Source organism: Phyllobates terribilis, unplaced genomic scaffold (genome assembly GCF_046119375.1).
Source record: "Phyllobates terribilis strain yellow unplaced genomic scaffold, ASM4611937v1 Scaffold_3__8_contigs__length_932513732, whole genome shotgun sequence".
Classification (NCBI taxonomy): Eukaryota; Metazoa; Chordata; class Amphibia; order Anura; family Dendrobatidae; genus Phyllobates; species Phyllobates terribilis.
Window position 1 is genome coordinate 882,730,710 of NW_027362763.1, and position 21,378 is coordinate 882,752,087.

General features: G+C 44.1%; 1 protein-coding gene across 4 annotated transcripts in view; it reads right to left on the reverse strand.

The window, feature by feature from the left end:
• The window catches only part of MTHFD1L (methylenetetrahydrofolate dehydrogenase (NADP+ dependent) 1 like), a 267,649-nt gene that overhangs the window by 44,734 nt on the left and 201,537 nt on the right, over nt 1-21,378 (reverse strand). Inside the window, exon 27 of one of the 4 annotated variants that reach the window (XM_073672672.1) lies at nt 20,453-21,053. The exons of the other annotated variants lie outside the window; for them this stretch is intronic. Within the exon in view, the coding sequence (XP_073528773.1) occupies nt 21,006-21,053 (48 nt within the window). The 3' untranslated portion in view covers nt 20,453-21,005. Of the gene's footprint in view, nt 1-20,452; nt 21,054-21,378 lie in introns of those variants that run through there. 4 annotated transcript variants of the gene reach the window in all.

The window sequence follows — 21,378 nt, forward strand, 5'->3', positions numbered from 1 at the left end:
CAACCCGTGCCACAGATCGGATTCAAAGAGATGACCATTAAAGTCGGTAGAGTTGAACTGGCAGCACAGGGACTGATCATTGTAGACATTGACAAGCGCGAGAGTCACCCAAAGATAACTCTAGGAACTAATGTGATTGAAAATTGTCTTGCAGAGGTGATTTTCATTTTACAGCAGGTTGCCAAGAACGCCAGCTCCGGCCAGCAGCGAGTGCTCCAAAAAGAGATCCGGGCACTGATGCGGCGGCAACAGGTGGAACTCTCCGGTGGTGAGATTGGAAGCGTGAGAATGTGTGACCCTTTCCCTATTGCCATGCCCCCAAAAAGTGAAATGATGATTTGGTGCCGGGCAGCTATTGGTCTAAGAGGTAGAGACTACCAAGCAATGGTAGAACCCGTCTACTCAGACAGTAGGCCCACCATTTTGACAGCACGGGGGGTGGTTGATGTACGCCATGGGAGGGTGCCGTTCGCATAATAAATATCGGGAAGAGGGAAGTGTACCTGCCCCGGTATGCTACGCTAGCCAAATTGTATACCATCAATCAGAATTCTGTACAGGCCGTGGAACCCTTGCCTCCATCTCAACCAGAGGAAGGTAACGGCTCTAAGAAACCAATGGAGGACTGGTGTCAGCAACTACATCTGGGTACTGACTCCACTCCCTCACACCAGAAACAAGGAGTCTATCGGGTGGTTCAAGAGTACGAGAGAGTGTTTAGTAAACACCCGTTAGACTTCGGGCGAGTAAAAGGGGTAGAACACCACATCCCCACGGGAGACCATCCTCCCATAAAGGAGAGATACCGACCCGTACCCCCTGCACACTACCAACACGCCAAGGGGATGCTTAGAGACATGAAGGAGGCTGGAGTAATCAGGGATAGCTGTAGCCCCTGGGCAGCTCCACTAGTCTTGGTTAAAAAGAAAAGAAAACACTATGAGAATGTGTGTAGATTACCGGAAAATCAACCGTATCACACACAAAGATGCGTACCCCTTACCAAGGATAGAGGAGTCTTTGGCTGCTTTAAAATCTGCTAACTTCTTCTCCACTTTGGATCTCACTAGCGGGTACTGGCAGGTTCCTGTAGCAGAGGCGGACCGGGAGAAGACCGCATTCACCACCCCGATGGGACTTAGCGACTTTACCTGCATGCCGTTCGGACTCTGCAACGCACCAGGAACCTTCCAACGGTTGATGGAATGCTGTCTGGGACACCGAAACTTCGAGACGGTTCTGTTATACCTGGACGATGTCATCGTCTACTCCAAGACCTACGAGGACCACCTGAAACACCTGGCAGAAGTGTTCGAAGCCCTGGCAAACTACGGCCTAAAGGTGAAACCCTCCAAGTGTCACCTCCTGAAACCAAAGGTGCAGTACCTGGGACACGTGGTGAGTGCTGACTGAGTGGCTCCCGACCCTGATAAGATCACCGCAATTAAGGAATGGCCAAGCCCCTCCAGCGTAAAGGAAGTGCGGCAGTTCCTCGGGTTGGTAGGCTACTACCGAAGGTTTATTCCCGGTTTCACCAAAAAGGCAGCTCCTATGCAGGACCTCCTGATAGGCCAGTCCAGGAAGGCCAAGAACCAGAAGCCGCCCTTCAGATGGGAGAAGCTGGAAGAAGAGTCCTTCCGCCAGCTGAAGATGGCCCTCACGGGGGATGAAATCCTGGCGTACCCGGATTACAGCCAGCCCTTTATCCTCTACACCGACGCAAGTAACATCGGGCTAGGAGCCGTACTGTCCCAGATCCAGCAGGGGAAAGAACGGGTAATTGCTTACGCCAGCCGAAAACTGCGACCCACCGAAAGAAACCCTGAGAATTACAGCTCATTCAAGCTAGAGTTCCTGGCAGTGGTGTGGGCAGTCACCGAACGCTTTAGGCACTACCTCGCCTCTTCCCGGTTCACCGTGTACACGGATAACAACCCGTTGACACATCTGGACACTGCAAGACTCGGTGCCCTGGAGCAGAGGTGGATGGCCCGCCTGTCCAACTATGAGTTCACGATCAAATACCGGGCAGGACGCTCCAATACCAACGCGGATGCCTTGTCCAGAATGCCAAACCTACCGGACGTAGGGGAAGATCCAGAGGAACTAGAAGAAGTTGAACTCCCCGCGTTCCACCGTCATGGGACTATCCAGTATTCCCACCGTGTAAGGGGTAAGCAATCTGCTACGTTCAACCCCTTACCTCATTACAACTGGGCGGAAACGCAAGACAGTGACCCCGCCGTCCGACTGGTGAAGGAGATGCTGACTCAGCCAGATGCCCGCCTTGACCCAGACGCTCCGGAGGAGGCCAAGCAACTGTGGGTTGAGAAGAGTCGACTGTTCCTTTACAAGGGGAAGTTGTGCCGCAGAATGGTTAACTCCCGGACGCATGAACTGATCTGGCAAGTAGTGGTGCCAAGAAGAGACGCGGCTATGGTACTGGAGGCATACCACGACGGAGCTGGGCACTTCGGATGGAAGAAGCTGGAGTTCCTGCTGCGCGGGCGGTTCCACTGGGTAGGCATGAGAGGAACCATCGAGAGGTGGTGCAGAGACTGTGGCCCATGCAACCTAAGAAGGAAGGACCGTGCTAGCCAGAAGACTCCCCTGCAGTCCATCGTCACCAAGCAGCCGTTGGAACTGGTAGCCTTGGATCATGTAAAACTGACCCCCAGCAGAAGTGGCTACGTCTATGCGTTAACCATCGTGGATCACTACTCCCGGTTCTTGGTTGTCGTCCCCGTCAAGGACTTAACGGCTCAAACAGCAGCTAGAGCCTTCCAGCAGCACTTCTGCCGTCCACACGGATACCCCGAGAAGGTGCTGACGGACCAGGGACCTGCCTTTGAAGCGGAAGTCTTCCAGGAGTTCTGCACTCTGTATGGCTGCCGGAAGATAAGAACAACACCCTATCATCCGCAAACCAATGGACTCTGTGAGAAAATGAACCAGGTGGTGATAGACCTTTTAAAAACATTGCCCCTGGAAGAACGCAGTCTGTGGCCTGAGAAACTGCCTGATCTGGTGGACCTATACAACCACATCCCGGTAGGTTCTACCAACTGTACCCCTACCTGGTTACGGCTCCCTGTTCCTTGGTGAAATGGACACCTTTGTTTTCTTCAAAGACTGCACCCGGTTGCGGACATGCCGTGACCATCCTAATGTGTTTTTCTTTATTGTACTGTTTCTGTTTTTACTGGTTATGTTTTACAAAAATATGTTTAGTCCCGGAGTACTAAATTTCACTAGGGGGGAATGTGGCACCCCAGGGGTCTGGTTCCCACAGTAATAGCAATATTACGTCTGTGAGCAGGTGGGAGGTTTCCTGGTCAGACATCCTATGCATGCCACACCTCCTGCCCAGTCCTGGGAGGGGAAGAACTTCCCCTATATAAAGCTGGGGCTGAGGCAGGGTTAGTGAGTAAAGTAGAGTGAGAGAACACAGACAGAGACACAGTCTGGTCTGTAGTGGAGCAGCTTTAGGAACAAGAAAGATCAGGAGCTCTGTGGGAGCTGTGCTAAAAACAAATCAGGGGCTGGAAGCTGTAGAGCTCGCCCTGATTGAAGAGTTCTTACCGGACCCGGGGTCCAAGGCTGTGGGGACTAATCCTTACCCAGCAGCAGAAACCGCCCGGCAGGGGATTTCAGGTCCTCTGGCCAAGAAACCCGAAGGCACGGTCACACGCAAGGGACCAGCACCGCGACGTGGAGCGGAAGTTACCAAAAGGCCCCGAGTCACCGGCCATACGGGTGAGCACCACACGGTACACTCAGGGACGTGGGCTACTTTTACCCGCCTCTAGCAAGGTAGCCAGAAGAGTACGATTAGTTGGGGAGGCCTACAACTCCGCCTGGCCAGGGGAGATCCCATCAGCTCACGGACTGACCAGGCCCCGATCGCTAGCCAGTACTCCGGGAGGGTCTACCTTGTCACCAGTAAAGACCCAAAACTACACCGCACCGTCTCTGAGTGGTTCCTGCTACCCCCCTTCAAACACGTCGGCTGCCCTGAGGCCATACCCCTCCCGTTGGGGGTTATACCATCCCCGCTGCACAACCGTATCACCGGCCTCAGCGGTCTGCCCTGCAGCGGCGGTCTCATGACCGCATTCAACGGGTGGCGTAGTCGAACATTCTAAACATCTACTGCTAAATACTGCCGCTCAGTTTGACTCCCTGGGCACGGACCGGGTCACCGCCACGAGGACTACTACCCCCAACAGATCCGGCTCCGGGTATTCCCCGCGTGTGCAACGCTGCACCACAGCACAGGCCCAGGGGCGCGTCATTCTTTTTTTATTTAAGTGATAAAAAAGATTTCCAAAATTTGTCAAAAAAAAAAAAAAAAAAAGCACCATTTTCCAAGACCCTTATCGTCTTCATTTTTCAGGATCTGGGGCTGGGTGAAGGCTTATTTTTTGCACGACGAGCTGACGTTTTTATTGATACCTATTTGAGGTAGATACGATGTTTTGATCGCCCGCTATTGCATTTCATTGCAATGTTTCGGCGCCCAAAAAACCGCAAGTCTGGAGTTTTGATTTTTTTTCTTCATTATGCCGTTTACCGATCTGATTAATTTAGTTTATATTTTGATAGATTAGACATTTCTAAGCGCAGTGATACCAAATGCGTATTTTTTTATTGTTTTATTCTGAATGGGGAAAAAGGGGGGGGCGAACTTTTAGATTTTTTTTAGAACATATTTTTTCTACTTTTTACTTCCTTTAACAGTCCCATTAGGAGACTTGAAGCTGCGATCTTCTGATTGCTTGCGCCTCAAATAGCAGGGCTTTAGCCCTGCTATGTGCAGCATAAATGATCATCTGCTATGAACGCCGGCCTTCATAGCACATCTGCAATGACAAGCACAAGGACCATCTGCAGACGCCCGGTTGTAATGCCAACGCTCCAGTGCCTCGCGATCTTGTGACAGGGGCGCCTATGGGAGGGTCTTATGACTCGCTTTTGACGTGAGTGTTAAAAGCTTCTGTCAGAGATTGACAGAGGCATTTAACATGTTAACAGCCGCGGATGGATCACGCATCCACCCGCGGCTGTTAGGGGAACATGACAGGTGATCAAATAGCTGTTATGTGTCCTGGAAAAGATGCAGGCTCAGCGCTGGAGCCCGCATCAAATGCTGGGACACGACCTATGATGGACCTATACGTCATAGATCATGAAGAGTTAAAGAGGTTGGTCACTACTTTTTTCTTGATGGCATAGGCTTAGGATAGGTCATCAATATCTGATCAGTGGGGGTGTGACAATTGGCAACCCCGCTGATCAGCTGTTGTAGTTGGCAGCCAGAAGCTCTTGGATGCAGCTGGAATACAGCAGGTCCATCAAAACTATAGTACCCACGGCCGGGTAGTACAGATCCACCCCCTATTCATTTGATTTCATTTGAATAGGGAGTGGATCTGTAGTACTCGGCCGCGCCCACTATAGAAATTACGGAGCTGCAGTGTACCGGCATCATCCAAGAGCTTCCAGCCACTACCAGTAACAGCTGATCGACAGGGGGGTACTGGGTGTTGCACCTGACAATATGTTATTAATGGCCTATCCAAAAAGAGTAGGCCATCAATAAAAATAGTAGTGGCCAATCCTTTTAAATTAGTATTTACCAAATAAAAATACACACACAAAACTCATAAGGAAATAATAAATGCACTGCTGAAAAAAAAAATCCAATTTGTGCACAGAGTCTTCGTTATAATCATTTTCCCATTTTCCTTTTTTTATGAAAAAGTATCCACCAAAAAAAAAAAAGGTTTCCGATTGGGTTTTATCTCCACAGAATGCTCTGGCCTAGATTCATCAAGACTGGAATTTTATATTCTACTTTTGATGAAAGGTGCTCAGGAAAAGATGCAACAATTCATTGAGGCTTGTGCTTCCTAGTGGATTTAGTGCATCTTTTAGCTGCCTTGTGCAGCCGCCAGAATTTGGCAGCTGGAGTAAACCTGGTAAATTGAAAAATTTGTCTCAATTATGAGTTGTCCAAAGAGTTTGAGACATATCAAGCACTTTTACACCAGAAAACTCCACAAAGAAAAAAAACAATAGATAAGGATGCTGAAGTCTCAAATCCTTAAATTATTTCAGTTCCTTAAAGTTTGTGAGGGTCTTTTTTTTTTTTTTTTATATATATATATTGCAGGTTCTTCCTGAAAATTTAGCAACAATGCAAACTTCCACTTGTGAATTTGGCCTAATAATATCTTCAGTCTAAATAAGTATCTTTCTAGCTTCAAAACATTGACCCGTAAAAGAAATTTTGAAACCTACATGCTGTAGAGAACTACACATTTGTATGAAACATCTGGCAGCCCCAAGAAACGACGACATGTGTTTTACATGGTGCACCAGAAAATGGCTTTGTTTCTCTGAATGAGAATCTCATTCAACAAGCCTATTATAGCCCGCCAATGAAAAGAAGAGATAGCAGATGTGACTATACAGAACTGGGATAGCAAACTAAAAATAGGGTCCAGGGCCACTTAGAAAAATCCTGTTAGGGCTCGGACCGTATTGTTAAAATTTAGACTGGGAATACGAAGTGCCTTTGACAATGACTAAGTCCGCACACTGCACCCCTAAATACAGATCTGCGGCACACCATAAATACGTATTTGGCCACTGAGCAAACCTACCATTCAAAATCTAAATTAATAAGCCAACATTGTGCCCCCCATTAACTATTAGCCACTTTTACCCCAGACAATAAAAATAAGATTACCCACTGTGTTTCAGTATGCCCACCTACACCTTGGGCTTTGAGGATCCACCACACAAGGTGAGCCCATAACACATGTGGTCTCTCCTACCTATCCCCACAAATCATTGTGACGGCGATGTGCTGCTAATCTCATGAGGACAATCTAGCCATGGGCAACTTGAAACCTCAGGTGCTAATCCAGATGGCACTCATTTCCTATGGCCCACATCCAGGGATGGATTATAATCCCATGCAGGCCAAATGTTTTACACCCCTGATATAAAATATGTTGTATATCTAAGTGACCTACAAGAATTTCACTCAAACTTCATGGAACTCAATTTCATGGCAATACAACTATTGACTCAGACAATCTGATTAGACAAATCATGAGTGTCTGGCTGGATTTTTCATTTTGTAACCAACAATAAAATCTTTGTATTTTACACGAACATGCAACATGCGGCATCCAGTTAGTAGAATACTTGAAAATAGAACAGAAATAACCTATTCCTTCCTGCCAGAATTGTTTCATCAGGACAAACCTTGTTCAAATGCTCAATTTGGGCATATAAATTGACAGAGGGGGTCTCTTCTATGATATAACATCCCCTGCTGCAAATCATTGCAGGAACATTGTCTGGCTAGGCATACCTTCTAGGAGGTACATTATTTACATGAAAACCTCTTGGTTCTGCTACGGTGACAACTTAGGTTGAAAATAGTGATATGCAGTGTCAAAGTAAACAGGTATCCTTTACCATGATGGGGTTGGACCACATACACCCAATTAATGCTTTACATTTATAATCCCTTACCACACAAGTCCAGTTTTGACTTTCCCAATCAAACCCCATTTTTCAAAATCTGACATGTGTAACTTAATCTGGCTATAATTTTGCATTGCTTAGTCCAACCTCAGTGATTCTGAAAATTATTTTTTGACACGTTATACTTTATGTTGGTGGTAAATGCTTAAAAGTTTAGCAGCAATTTTTCATTTTTTATTTTTTTAGTGGACAACTCCTTCTTGAACTAAATGTTTGGCCCCTGATAAAAAAAAAAACAAAAAAAAACTATACTCACCTTCCATGCCAGCGCCGTTCCAGAAATGTCGGCACTCGCGGTCCCTGGCCTCTGGTGCGCTGGAATAACACGTGGTGCCCGGCGTCCAACCAGCGCTGGCAACACTGTCCCTGCCTTCATACGGACTGAACATGAAGTCTGGGCTGCAGCTGATCTCAGACATCCTCATCATGTTCAATCCGTATGAAGGTGGTGACAGCGACGCCAGAGCTGACTGGGCACTGGGCACCACATGTCATTCCACCGCACCAGAGCTCCAGGACCACAAGTGCAGACACCGCTGGAACGGTGCCGGCAAGGGAGGTGAATATAGGTTTTTTATTTTATCGGGGCCAAACATTTAGTTCAAGAAGGAACGAATCAGAAAAGCAGCACGAAGGAATGCCAAAAAGTGGGAGGGGGAGTGAAGAGGTATTCACAACAAACCGCATATAAAAATCTCAAAACAAGAGCGACTCTCTAGAACACCTTCCCCAATGCAGCAAAGAACAGAATGAAGATTCTTTAGCTCGCATGGAGGGAAGCCAGGCACAGGTTGATGTAATTGAAATGTGTGGTTCCAATAAGCAGCACAGCCAATAGACAACAAGGAACTCAAAATCTACCTTCAGGAGTTAACAGTTTTTTTGTGGCACGGAAAGGCATGGAAAGGGTTTAAAGAGGACCTGTGCTCAGCTAAACACCGCGATCTTCTGAACTCAGATTTACACAGGTCCAATCAGCAGCATGCAGCACATTCATGACACTGTCAGTATATACACACCTTTTCCGAAAGGACACAGAGGCTGCAACACCGCTAAGCAAGAAGCACCACTAACCAAACACCATGAAGACCAAGGAGATCTTCAAACAAGTTAGAGACTAAGTTACTGAGAAGTCAGGGTTGGGTTATAAAAAAATATCCCAATCTCTGATGATCCACCGGACAACATCAAATCCATTATCAAATGGAAAGAACACGGTACCACAACAAACCTGCAAAGAGAGGGCCGCTCACCAAAACTCTTAGCCCGGCCAAGGAGGGCATTAATCAGAGAGGCAACACAGAGACCAAAGGTAAACCTGACTGAGCTGCAGAGTTCCCAAGTAGAGACTGGATTATCTGTCCACACGACCACAATAAGCCGTATACTCCATAGAGGTGGCCTTTAAGGAAGAGTGGGCAGAAAAAAGCCTTTCATTACACACAAAAATTGTAAGGCTCATTTTCAGTTCGCCAAAAAACATTTGAGAGACTCCCCAAAGGTATGGTGGCAGCATCATGCTGTGGGGATGTTTTTTGGCAGCAGGAACAGGGAAAATAGTTCAAGTCAAGAGGAATATGGATAGTGTGAAATACAGGGATATTCTTGAGCAAAACCTGTTTCAGTATATCAGTGATTTGAGACTGGGACGGAGGTTCACCTTCCAACAAGACAATAACACAAAGCATACTGCTAAAGCAACACTTAATGTGATTTAAGGGGCAACGTGTAAATGTTTTAAAGTGGCCTAGTCAAAGCACAGACCTTAATTCAAGTGAGAATCTGTGGTCAGAATTGAAGATTGCTGTTCACCAGAGGAAACCATCCAACTTGAAGGAGTTGGAGCAGTTTTGTCTTGAGGAATGGGCAAAAATCCCAGTGGCCAGATGTGGAAAACTCATAGAGACTTATCCAAAGTGACTTGCAACTGTCATTGCCGCAAAAGGTGGTTCTACAAAGTACTGATTTTATGGGGGTTAATAGTTATCCACACCAAAATTTTCAGTTATTTTGTCCTATTTGTTGTTTGCTTCACAATAAAAAAAAACAACAACAAAGGTTCACAGTTTGTAGGCATGTTCTTTACATGAACTGATGTAAACCCTCAAAAAAAACAAAAAAAAACAGTGAATTTCCAGGTTGTGAGGTAGCAAAATATGAAAAATGCCAAGGGGGGTAAACACGTTCCCAAGCCACTGTAGGTAGCTTAGAAGGGTTGATCCTGCTGACAGATTCCCTTTAAAATAACTTTTATGCTAGACAATTGACACAAATTTGAATGAATGAATGAAACAGAACCCCCCCCCCACCCCCCAAAAGGTAAAACAAGTTTTGGAAACTATACCCCTTAAGGAATTCATCTAGGAGAGTGCTGAAAATTTTGAACAGTTGCTTTACAGACTTTTTTTTTTCTTCCAAATGTTTCAGTTTCATATTGGGATGCAGGAGAAAATGGACCCTACAAATTGATGTCCAACAAAATATTAAGTTAAGGGCACCAACACTTTTGTTCAGGCCATTTGTTAGTTTTTTATATATATATTTTTCTCTGTTGAACCACAAGTCAAAAGCAATGTTTGAATTTTCCTTAGTTGAAATTCAGTAAATTTAAAATTACTTTTACAGGGTGGACCATTTATATGGATACACCTAAATTAAATGGGAATGGTTGGTGATATCAACTTCCTGTTTGTGGCACATTAGTATATGGGAGGGGGGAAACTTTTCCAGATGGGTGGTGACCATGGTGGCCATTTTGAAGTCGATGCAACCCTCTTCTCCCACTCTTGTGATGTGCAGCATCTGAAACAACGGATACTGGAAGCCTGTGCTAGCATTTCTTCTGCGGTGTTGCTATCAGTGTGTCAAGAGTGGGAGAAGAGGTTGCATTGACAATCCAACACAATGGGCAGCACTTTGAACACATTTTATAAGTGGTCATAAACTTGTAAAAAACTCATGAAAGAATAAAGTTCCGTTAAAATCAAGCACACCATTGTTTTTCTTATGAAATTCTCAATAAGTTTGATGTGTCACATGACCCTCTTGCCATTGAAAGAAATAAAGTTGGATCCAAAATGGTCGACTTCAAAATGGCCGCCATGGTCACCACCCATCTGGAAAAGTTTCCCCCCTCCCATATACTAATGTGCCACAAACAGGAAGTTGATATCACCAACCATTCCCATTTAATTTAGGTGTATCCATATAAATGGCCCACCCTGTAGTTATTTCAGTGACGGTTGTTTTTTTTTACTTTAACACAAATGTAAAAACAATTTTGGCCATGTGTGTAGTACCCCCACTGACCTATCCTAGCTAAAAGGGTATTACTATCTCCAAGATCCTATCCCAATATGTAGTAGATGCAATAATACAAATATTCGCAAATATCTCCAATTAGAAATGTAGTATAGTTTTTTCTGATTCTCTATGTCTCTTTCCTCATGAGCAGGCATTGCAGGACCTTAGGTATCCATGGTTATGACCACTGATATAGTGACAGGTGTATATAACCACCACATGATTGTATCTCCCTCACTGTGTCCTATGATTAAGGGTGCAACTTGCACCAGAAACCGGTCAGGCTGAGGTTTCTATTTTTAACTTTTTAACTATGTACCAATAAAGTTTTTAAATTTTTATTTTATAATCTGGATGGATGTGCCAGTTTTTTCACCTTTTCTTCATGATATAGTGACAGTTAGTTACCTAGTTGCTAGTAGTTGTAACCATGGATACCTAAGGTCCTGCAATGTCTGCACATGAGGAGCAAACCAGAAAAACTATACTACATTTCTAATTGGAGGTATTTGCTAATATTATTGCACCTACTTCATATTGGGAAAAGATCTTGGAGATGGGAATACCTCTTTAAGCCTCCTTTATTTGGCTTCTCGTCACTGTACTAATGCTACATATATAGACGTTATCTGAATTTAGGGCATGCTTCAGGGCTCAAAAGTGGGCATTTGACATTGGGAGTGAGCATTTTACTGGATTGGTTTTCGGAGGCCATGTCACCAGTAAGGTAGAAACACCCTAATTTTCCATCATCAGATGACAGGGCATTATAGGCTACCATAGCAGATAAATGCTGAGGCTATTGGTTGGTCTAGCAACCATCGGCACTCCACAATGGAATCACAGGGGTTGGGGGCTTGGAGCGAGATGGAGCCCCCTTCCTCTCCACCCATCTAGATGCTGCAATTGCTATTAACTGTAATATCTAGATCATGGCTATTGCAGCAGAGTGTCAGCTGTATTATACAGCAGATATCTGCCACTGACTGAGTAGACTCTGCTCCTGAGTGCGCTTCATTCTTGTGCCATACATGTACGGCTCGTCGGAACTTCTTGCCTACTGTGCATGTACAGTGGATATCAGGAAAGTGTTAAAATGCATTTAAAAATATTGGCCTTATCCACACATTCATTTTTAGGAAATAACTAGGCACTTACTACAGAGGTATATAGTGAACATAGGATTGTATGGAGGAAGCACCCATTCTCCCTCTGGTGGTGGATTCAGGCACTGTGCATTAATTTTTTTTTTATTTTCTTTTACACCTTGAGCTCCTAACGGTGTTGTCCATTATAAAAAAAAATCCTTATAGTGGATCCAAAAAGTCTTCACACCTGTTAATTTCAGGATTTTGTCTTGAAAAAAATAAAAAAACACACACATATACATATACATACACACTGTGTTCCACATTATTATTCAAAAAGTGTTTAGGAGTGATAAGGTAAGAATTTTTTAGTTTGTCAGTTAAACTCATCGATGGTGATGTGTTTGGCAGGTGTGTCCAATGAAAGGCAAGACTACTTAAGAAGGCTGTCCCACATTATTAAGCAGCCTACATTTTCTGCCAAAATGGGAAAGAAAAAGGATGTGTCGGCAGCTGAGAAGCAACAAATTGTGGAGTGTTTAGGTCAAGGCATGACTACAATCAACATTGCCAAGACACTTCATCGTGATCATCGCACAATCAAGAAGTATGTAGCTGATTCACAGTACACACGTGTGCGTGCTGATAAGGGAAAATTGAGGACTCTTTCCTACAGGCAATTACATCAGGTTAAAAGAGCAGCGGCAAAAAAGCCTTGTTATAGCAGCAGACAAGTTTTTGAAGCAGCTGGTGCCTCCAACGTCCCCCAAACAACAAGATGCAGGGTCCTTCAGAGGTTTGCAGCTGTGCGTAAGCCATCCTGTCGACCTCCTCTATCCACTGCACACAAGCAGAAACGGCTCCAGTGGGCCAAACAATACATGAAGACTGACTTCTAAACTGTTTTGTTCACCGATGAGTGCCGTGCAACACTCGATGGTCCACATGGATGGAGTGGAGGATGGCTGGTTGATGGACACCCCATGCAAACACGGCTACGGCGCCAACAAAGAGGAGGTGGAGTAATGTTTTGGGCTGGAATCATGGGGAGAGAGATTGTCGGCCCCTTTAGGATCCCTGAAGGGGTAAAGATGAACTCCATAATGTATGTTGAGTTTCTCAAACAGCACTTCCTGCCATGGTTCAAGAAGAAGAACCGTGCATTCGGCAGCAAGATCATTTTCATGCATGATAATGCACAGTTTCATGCTGCACATAACACATCTGCATCTTTGGCTGCTATGGGCATAAAAGGGGACAAACTTATGGTGTGGCCCCCATGCTCCCCTGACCTCAACCCCATTGAGAACCTCTGGAGCATCATCAAAAGGAGCGTGCGTCTATGATGGCGGGAGGCAGTTCACATCTAAGCAACAGCTCTGGGAGGGTATTCTGTCCTCATGCAAAACAATTGAAGCAGAAACCATCCAAAACCTGACAAATTCAATGGACAAGAGAGTTCAGAAGCTCCTTTTGAACAAGGGGTCCTATGTGCAAATGTAACATCACCTAGAATAAAGTTTTGAGTTGAAAACTGTTTTATTTCAGTTTGTAATAACCTGCTAATGCTTATAATTTCAAAAATAACCATTTTTTTGTTCTTTATTAAAATGAAAAGGTTGAAAACTCTGCTGTGCATAATAATTTGGAACATGCATTTTGAGTGCAGTTTGAGTGTTTTATTTTTTTAAAAATATACTGTTATCATAGGCAGTTTGTACTAAAACCTTTCAATTGTACTCTAATAGTTATTTGAGCGGAAAATTACAATGACTGCAATTCATATAGGTAATTTGGGAAAATCTGAGAAAATATTATTTGCATAATAATTTGGAACACAGTGTATATTATATATATATATATATATATATATATATATATATATATATATATATATATATATATATATACACACACACACACACACGCACACACATATATATATATATATACACTACCGTTCAAAAGTTTGGGATCATTTAGAAATTTCATTATTTTTGAAAGAAAAGCACATTTTTTTTCAATGAAGCTAACATTAAATGAATCAGAAATATACTCTATACATTGTTAATGTGGTAAATGACTATTCTAGCTGTAAACATCTTGTTTTTATTGCAATATCTACATAGGTGTATAGAGGCCCATTTCCAAAAACCACCACTCCAGTGTTTTAATGGTACATTGTGTTTGCTAACTGTGTAAGAAGGCTAATAGATGTTTAGAAAAAACTAGAAAACCCTTGCACAAGTATGTTAGCCAAGCTGAAAACTGTTTGGCTCATTTGAGAAGCTATAAAATTGACCTTCCTTTGAGCTAGTTGAGAATCTGGAGCATTACATTTGTTTGTTCTATGAAACTCTCAAAATGGCCAGAAAAAGAGAACTTTCCTGTGAAACTCGACAGTCTATTCTCGTTCTTAGAAATGAAGGCTATTCCATGCGAGAAACTGCCAAGAAACAGAAGATTTCCTACAACGGTGTGTACTACTCCCTTCAGAGGAGAGCACAAACAGGCTCTCACCAGAGTAGAAAGAGAAGTGGGAGGTCCCGCTACACAACTGAGCAACAAGACAAGTACATTAGAGTCTCTAGTTTGAGAAGTCGACGCCTCACAGCTCCTCAACTGGCAGCTTCATTAAATAGTACACGCAAAACGCCAGTGTCAACGTCTACAGTGAAGAGGCGACTCCGGGATGCTGGCCGTCAGGGCAAAGTGGCAAAGAAAAAGCCATATTTGAGACTGGCTAATAAAAGGAAAAGATTAATATGGGCAAAAGAACACAGACATTCGACAGAGGAAGATTGGAAAAAAGTTTTATGGACAGATGAATCAAAGTTTGAAGTGTTTGGATCACACAGAAGAACATTTGTGAGACGCAGAACAACTGAAAAGATGCTGGAAGAGTGCCTGACACCATTTGTCAAGCATGGTGGAGGTAATGTGATGCTCTGGGGTTGCTTTGGTGCTGATAAAGTGGGAGATTTGTACAAGGTAAATGGGATTTTGAATAAGGTAGGCTATCACTCCATTTTGCAATTTCATGCAATACCCTGTGGACAGCACTTGATTGGAGCCAATTTCATCCTACAACAGATCCCACAGGAGACCATCCGCAACCTCATCAGGAGCATGCCCAGGCGTTGTAGGGAGGTCATACAGGCACGTGGAGACCACACACAATACTGAGCCTCATTTTGACTTGTTTTAAGGACATTACATTAAAGTTGGATCAGCCTGTAGTGTGTTTTTCCACTTTAATTTTGGGGGTGACTCCAAATCCAGGCCTCCATTGGTTAATAAATTTGATTTCCACTGATTATTTGTGTGTGATTTTGTTGTCAGCACATTCAACTTTGTACAGAACAAAGTATTCAATGAGAATATTTCATTCATTCAGATCTAGGATGTGTTATTTGAGTGTTCCCCTTATTTTTTTGAGCAGTGTATATCAATATATATCAAAGAATAATTTCAGAATTTCCACCTTTAATCAACCATAATCTGTATAATTCAATTAAAACTGAAATGTTTTTATAAGAAAGAAAAAAAAAAAAAAAGCTAAAATAAATGTGGTTGTGTAAATAGGCACATCCTTAAACCAATACTTTGTTGAAATAACCTTTGGATTTATGACAGCTTTCAGTCTTTTTGGGTAGGAGTATCAGCATGGCACATCTAGAATGGTCAATCTTTGTCCACTCTCCCCTGCAGTGGCACTGTACATCTGTCAGGTTGTGAGGGAATCTCCAGCGTACAGAGCTCTCTTCAGGTTAACCCAGATATTCTATTGGATTCAGGTCTGGGCTTGGCAATTCCAAAACTTTGATCATCTTCTGGTGAAGTCATTCTTTAGTTGATCTGGGAGAATCAGTTTAGTTGCAAAATTAACTGATGATATTTAGAAATGTTCATAATTCCCTCCACCCTTAACTAAAGCCCCAGTTCCATATGTTGAAAATACAGCCCCAAATCATAATCCTGCCTCCACCATGATTCACTATGGGTATGGTGTTCTTTTGGTGATATGGCTTGTTGGCTTTGTGCTAAAACATACCTTTTGGAATAATTGCCAAAAAGTTCAATCCCGTCTCATCAGACCAGAACACGTTTTACTATATGCTTTTGCCAAACTTTGTTGGTTTTGGCAAACACATCCAGGCCTGGAGGTTTTTCTTTGTAAGAAAAGACTCATCTTGCCACCCTACCACACAGGCCAGACATATGAAGAATACAGGAAATCGTTACTTTTAGTATACAACCAGTACTTGCCAGAAATTTCAGCAGCTGCTTTAAGGTTACTGGCAGCCTCCCTGACCAATTTTGTTCATGTCTTCATCAACTTTTGAGGGATGTCCAGTTCTAGGTATTGACACGTGTGCCTAATTGAAGCCACTTCTTGATGACAGTCAAGTTCCCTGGTATATCTAATGCCTTGGAATTTTGTTTGCATCCTTCTCCTGGCTGATAAATTTCAATGACATCCCTTTCCCATGTTGTAAGCTATTTACAGACCATGGCTTTTGCTGTAAAACTCAACTAAGAAAATGTCCAGAAAATTCTACTTGAACAACTAAACTTTATATAGAGTTAAATATGAATTGCTTTAAATAATGAAAGTGGTGTACTGACTACTGCTTAACATAAGTTTAAATGTGATTGGCTAATATTGAACACAACCACATCCCCAGGTCGGGCTCCACTAATCTGCCAATTAGGTGCTTCTTGACATACCCAGCTCTACTACAACCGCTAGGTTCTTCTTTATCACACCTGCTACCAAGGCGTCTTCTGACATGTACAACTCGGCTATAACCACTGGGTTCTGCTTCCTTGCAGTTCTTGGTTAGCAAAGTTCTCCCTAACATGCTCATATCTGCTACAATAGCTGGGCTCTACTATATCATTCAACTCTGCTGCATCAAGGTATCATCTAACATTCGGCTCTGATGTTCCAAGTCGTTTCCTGAGAAACCCAGTTCTGCTATATCAAGGTGCCTCATGACTTATTCGCCTCTGATCAATCTCCGGCCTGTACTATCTTACACCTTACAGCAAAACCTTTTATAAGTCTAACTCTGCTGCTTTATCATTTCTGCTACATCACTTGAGGCTCCATTGCCTTTCTGCTGAGCAAACATTTCTATTACAGACTCAGCCACTTTCTCAACTCTGCTTTATCACTGCATCCACTTCACTTACTGCCATGCCAGTCCACCTGCTCCAGTTCTCTTGGCTCCTTTGGTTGAATTGGTTGCACCATCGCCTACAGTCTGTGCTTCAAGAATCCACCTCACCAGGTGAGACAACAGAGGTATAGTAGAAATAACATTTAGCAGCACAGAATTTTATATTACATGTTAAAAACTAGAAATTGTATCAAGCAACAATTTCAGAAAAGTAAAAAAGTTTTTTTTACCTTGTTAAAAAAAATAGCAAAAGGGATATCATTGTAGTTTTCATCTCTAAATGGTTCTGCAGTTTGTCTGCTATAAAAATGCGTATAACCTCAAGGAAACTGTACATTTTTGGTAACATCCAGACCAGATGTTCGAGAAGGAAACATGCAGATGACTATCGTTCTTTTAGACAAGAATTTACAGAGGTAACTTAGGGAGCATCAATAGTCTCCATCTAAATATTTGCAATGTCTCCCCACTCATCTGACACAGAATTCCAGATGCTGTAACAGTTGACAGATAAATCAAGGCACAGTTTGCTACGTGTTGTAACAATGTGAAAGACTTTAGATTTATTTTATAAAAAGGTGTGACCTGAATAGAGTCAGATGCTGTGCCAAGTAAAACTATGAAAAAAAAAACCCTATGAAAAGTATCATTGTCTCCAAAAATATTTCATTTGTGTCAAGTGTTTTTACAGTAAAGAAATCTGAATGGGATCAATGCGGAAAACTTTGTAACAGTGATAATGTCACCATGCTGTTGTCTGACAAGTCGGGACCAGGGGCTCCTACTCTGTTCCTAAAGCTAGGGGCGCTCTGACTATCCCTGCTCCCCAGGTTACTTCTGATGGTGAAGATGCTGGGGCCATGTAACTTGCTGTACTCCTTAAACAGCCCTTATCTGTCCCCTCCCCCACCCAGGGAAGTGGGGAGAAATAGTGTATGTATATACACAAACCAGCCAAACATGGAAGGACGTACAGGGAGAAATGAAAATACCAAATACACAAAATATGCCCTCACAAACAGAGGGAAAACACCTCTACCTAACACTGAATCCTCCACTCCTTCACCAGGCAGTACAAGACTTCACACAGTTGAGAACTTCCAAAAGGAAGCTACAGAGACTCAAAGCTGAGCAGATTAACTCCTGCACTGCTGAAAGAAACTAGCACCATTCAATAAGAGGGAGAAGTGCTTCTATTCAATGCAGGAGTACGTGAACTCAGACGCTGTGGTAACCCCCTGATTGATAATCAATAGGAGACATTTATCAAAAGCATGTAAATCTGTATAGAACAGATGCTGCATATTTCAGGGCCCATCCCAAAAAATAAAACTATTGGCGTGTACATTTAACCTAAACAGGGCATCTAACAATACCCGTTACATGTGTGTAATATTGGCTACCAATAAATCAATTATTAGATATTACCTGCAAGATTTGAGTATCCCAGCTGATTCTATGGTACACTCACAAAAAGATACAGCCTTCATTACAGCCTTGCGGGAATGTGTAGGGGAAGTCTGGTGACCAGTGATGAGCACAAGTACTCATTGCTCGAATTTGCCAAGGGTGCTCGGGTATGCACAGAGTATCACGAGTGTTCAAGTGACATGTTCGCATCCCCGCACCTGCATGATTCGTGGCTTTTAGGCAGTCACAAAACATGCGGGGATTGCCTGACATACACTGGCAATCCCCGCATGTTTTATGGCTGTCTAACAGCTGCGAAACATGCAGGTGTGGGGATGCGAGCATGTCACTCGAGCACCCACGATACTCTGTGCGTACCTGAGCACCCTAACCAAACTCGAGTAATGAGCACTTGCACTCATCACTACTGGTGACCTATATGTAAAATGTTTATCACTCTCTGCAGAAATAAAGGACATCACTAAGGCAGTGGAGCCTGGCTGTCCTAGCTGTGTGATGTCACTATCCATATATTTAGTGTTCCAGGTAGCAGCGCTGGGGAAAAAAAAAGTGTCGAGACTGTTGATGGGTTCAAAATAGATTTGTTTGTTTTTTTACGTCTTGTCCAATAATGTTATGTTTTTTAAAACCAACATTACTGTTCTCACACACTGATCTGAATTAAAAAAAAATCCTCACCTCTTGCCTAAGCAACAATGTACCACCGGACAATGCAATCCATTGTATCACATTCTATAAATTCTAACTACAGGAACAGATTTTGGATGTTGAATTCTCATGTTTTATTCATCCAGACCGGAGTCTTTCATTCCAAAATATTAAGAACTTGGTTTCTCCATTAACAATCACTCGTAGAAAGGAAAAAGAGTGCCAAAAAACTGAGAAGCCACATAAATAGGACTTCCACATTATCCAGTTTGATAAACCTTAGCAGCAAACTAGCGTTGTAAGATGAAGTTTCAGATAGACAAGCTGTTTGTAAGGCACACCATACTGGCTGACAAGCTTAGAAAACTCACTTTCACGCATTCTAGAAGGGGGTTCGTCATTAATAGTAAGAGGTCCCTCAGGACCAGAGGTGGAAAGATGGCCCAGGGCGCTGTGCATTGGCAGAAAATGAGACTGGTTGTACTTTAATAGCTGATTGCAAGGCATCCATTAGGTCTCTCCACCAAACAAGCAATGAAATGTATGCGCTCAGGGGTTTGCATTCATTCAATGTGACGCGCCCCTGGGCCTGTGTCGCGCTGCGTTGCGCACGCGGGAGCTTACCCGGAGCCGGATCTCTTGAGGGTTGTAATCTCGTGGCGGCGACCCGGTCCGTGCCCAGGGAGTCAAACTGCGCGGCGATATACTAGCAGTAGATGGTTGATGACTACGCCACCCGTTGAGTGCAGCCAGGAAGCTGCTGCTGCAGGGCAGACCGCTGAGGCCGGTGGTAGGATTGTGCAGCGTGATAGTATAACCCCCAACGGGAGGGGTATGGCCTCAGGGCAGCCGACGTGGATGATGGGGGTAGCAGGAACCACTCAGAGACGGTACGGTGTAGTTCAGGGTCTTTACTGGTAACAACGACAGACCCTCCCGGAGTACTTGATAGCAAATGGGGCCTGGTCAGTCTTTGAGCAGATGGGATCTCCCCTGGCCAGGCGTAGTTGTAGGCCTCCCAAACTGACTGTACTCTTCTGGCTACCTTGCTAGAAGCTGATGTAAGTAGCCCACGTCCCTGAGTGTACCGTGTGGTGCTCACCCGTATGGCCGGTGACTCGGGGCCTTCTAATGGCTTCCGCTCCACGATGGCGGTGCTGGTCCCACGCGTGTGACCGTGCCTTCGGGCTTCTGGGCCAGAGGACCTGAAATCCCCTGCCCGACGGATTCTGCTGCTGGGTAAGAGTTAGTCCCCACAGCCTCGGACTCCGGGTCCGGTAAAGAATCTTCTTAGTCAGGGCGAGCTCTGTAGCTGCCAGCCCCTGACTCCTTGTAACTCTGCTGTTTCCTATGCTGCTTCTCTTCTCCACTCTCCTTGTCTGACTCACCCTGCCTCAGCCCCGGGTTTATACAGGGGAAGTTCTTCCCCTCCCAAGACTGGGCAGGAGGTGTGGCATGCACAGGATCCCTGACCAAAGGACCTCCCACCTGCTCTCAGACATAATATCTCTATCACTGTGGCAACCAGACCCCTGGGGTGTCACATTCCCCCCTAGTGAAATTTAGTACTCCGGGACTAAACACATTTAGAAAAACATAACAAAGTATAACAATAACAATACTATAAGAAAAACACATGATGGTTACGGCGTGTCCGCAACCGGATGCAGTCTTTGAAGAAAAGCAAAGGTGTCCATTTCACCAACACAGGGAGACGTAACCAGGTAGGGGTCTGTCCTACCCCGAGTCCTTAACAGTCTCTAGTCCATCCTGGGTTACGCTCCAACTATATACAAGGATTCCCAGTAAATCCACCAAGGTTTCCTAAAAATAACTAGAAACACAAAATTATACACAAGCAACAAGACACAGAAAAACATAAATAAAACAATTTATACACTTTAAATTCTCCAGCGTGCGGGTAACTGGCCTCTAGTGGCCCGAGTGGACCTACGGAGCTGACTGTCTGGCCCTGAACTACAGGGTGTAGGAGCTGTCAAGGGTAAACTGGGCAGCTGTCTACCGGCTCTTTGTCTCACTAGGGGTACGGCAGGCTCACTATAAGCAGAGGGTTGATTCTCCTGTTCTGCTTGTGTGGAGTCTTCTGCCTCCTGGACCGGCTGTTCTTCCAGCTCTACCCGTTGCTCCGTAGGTTCTTG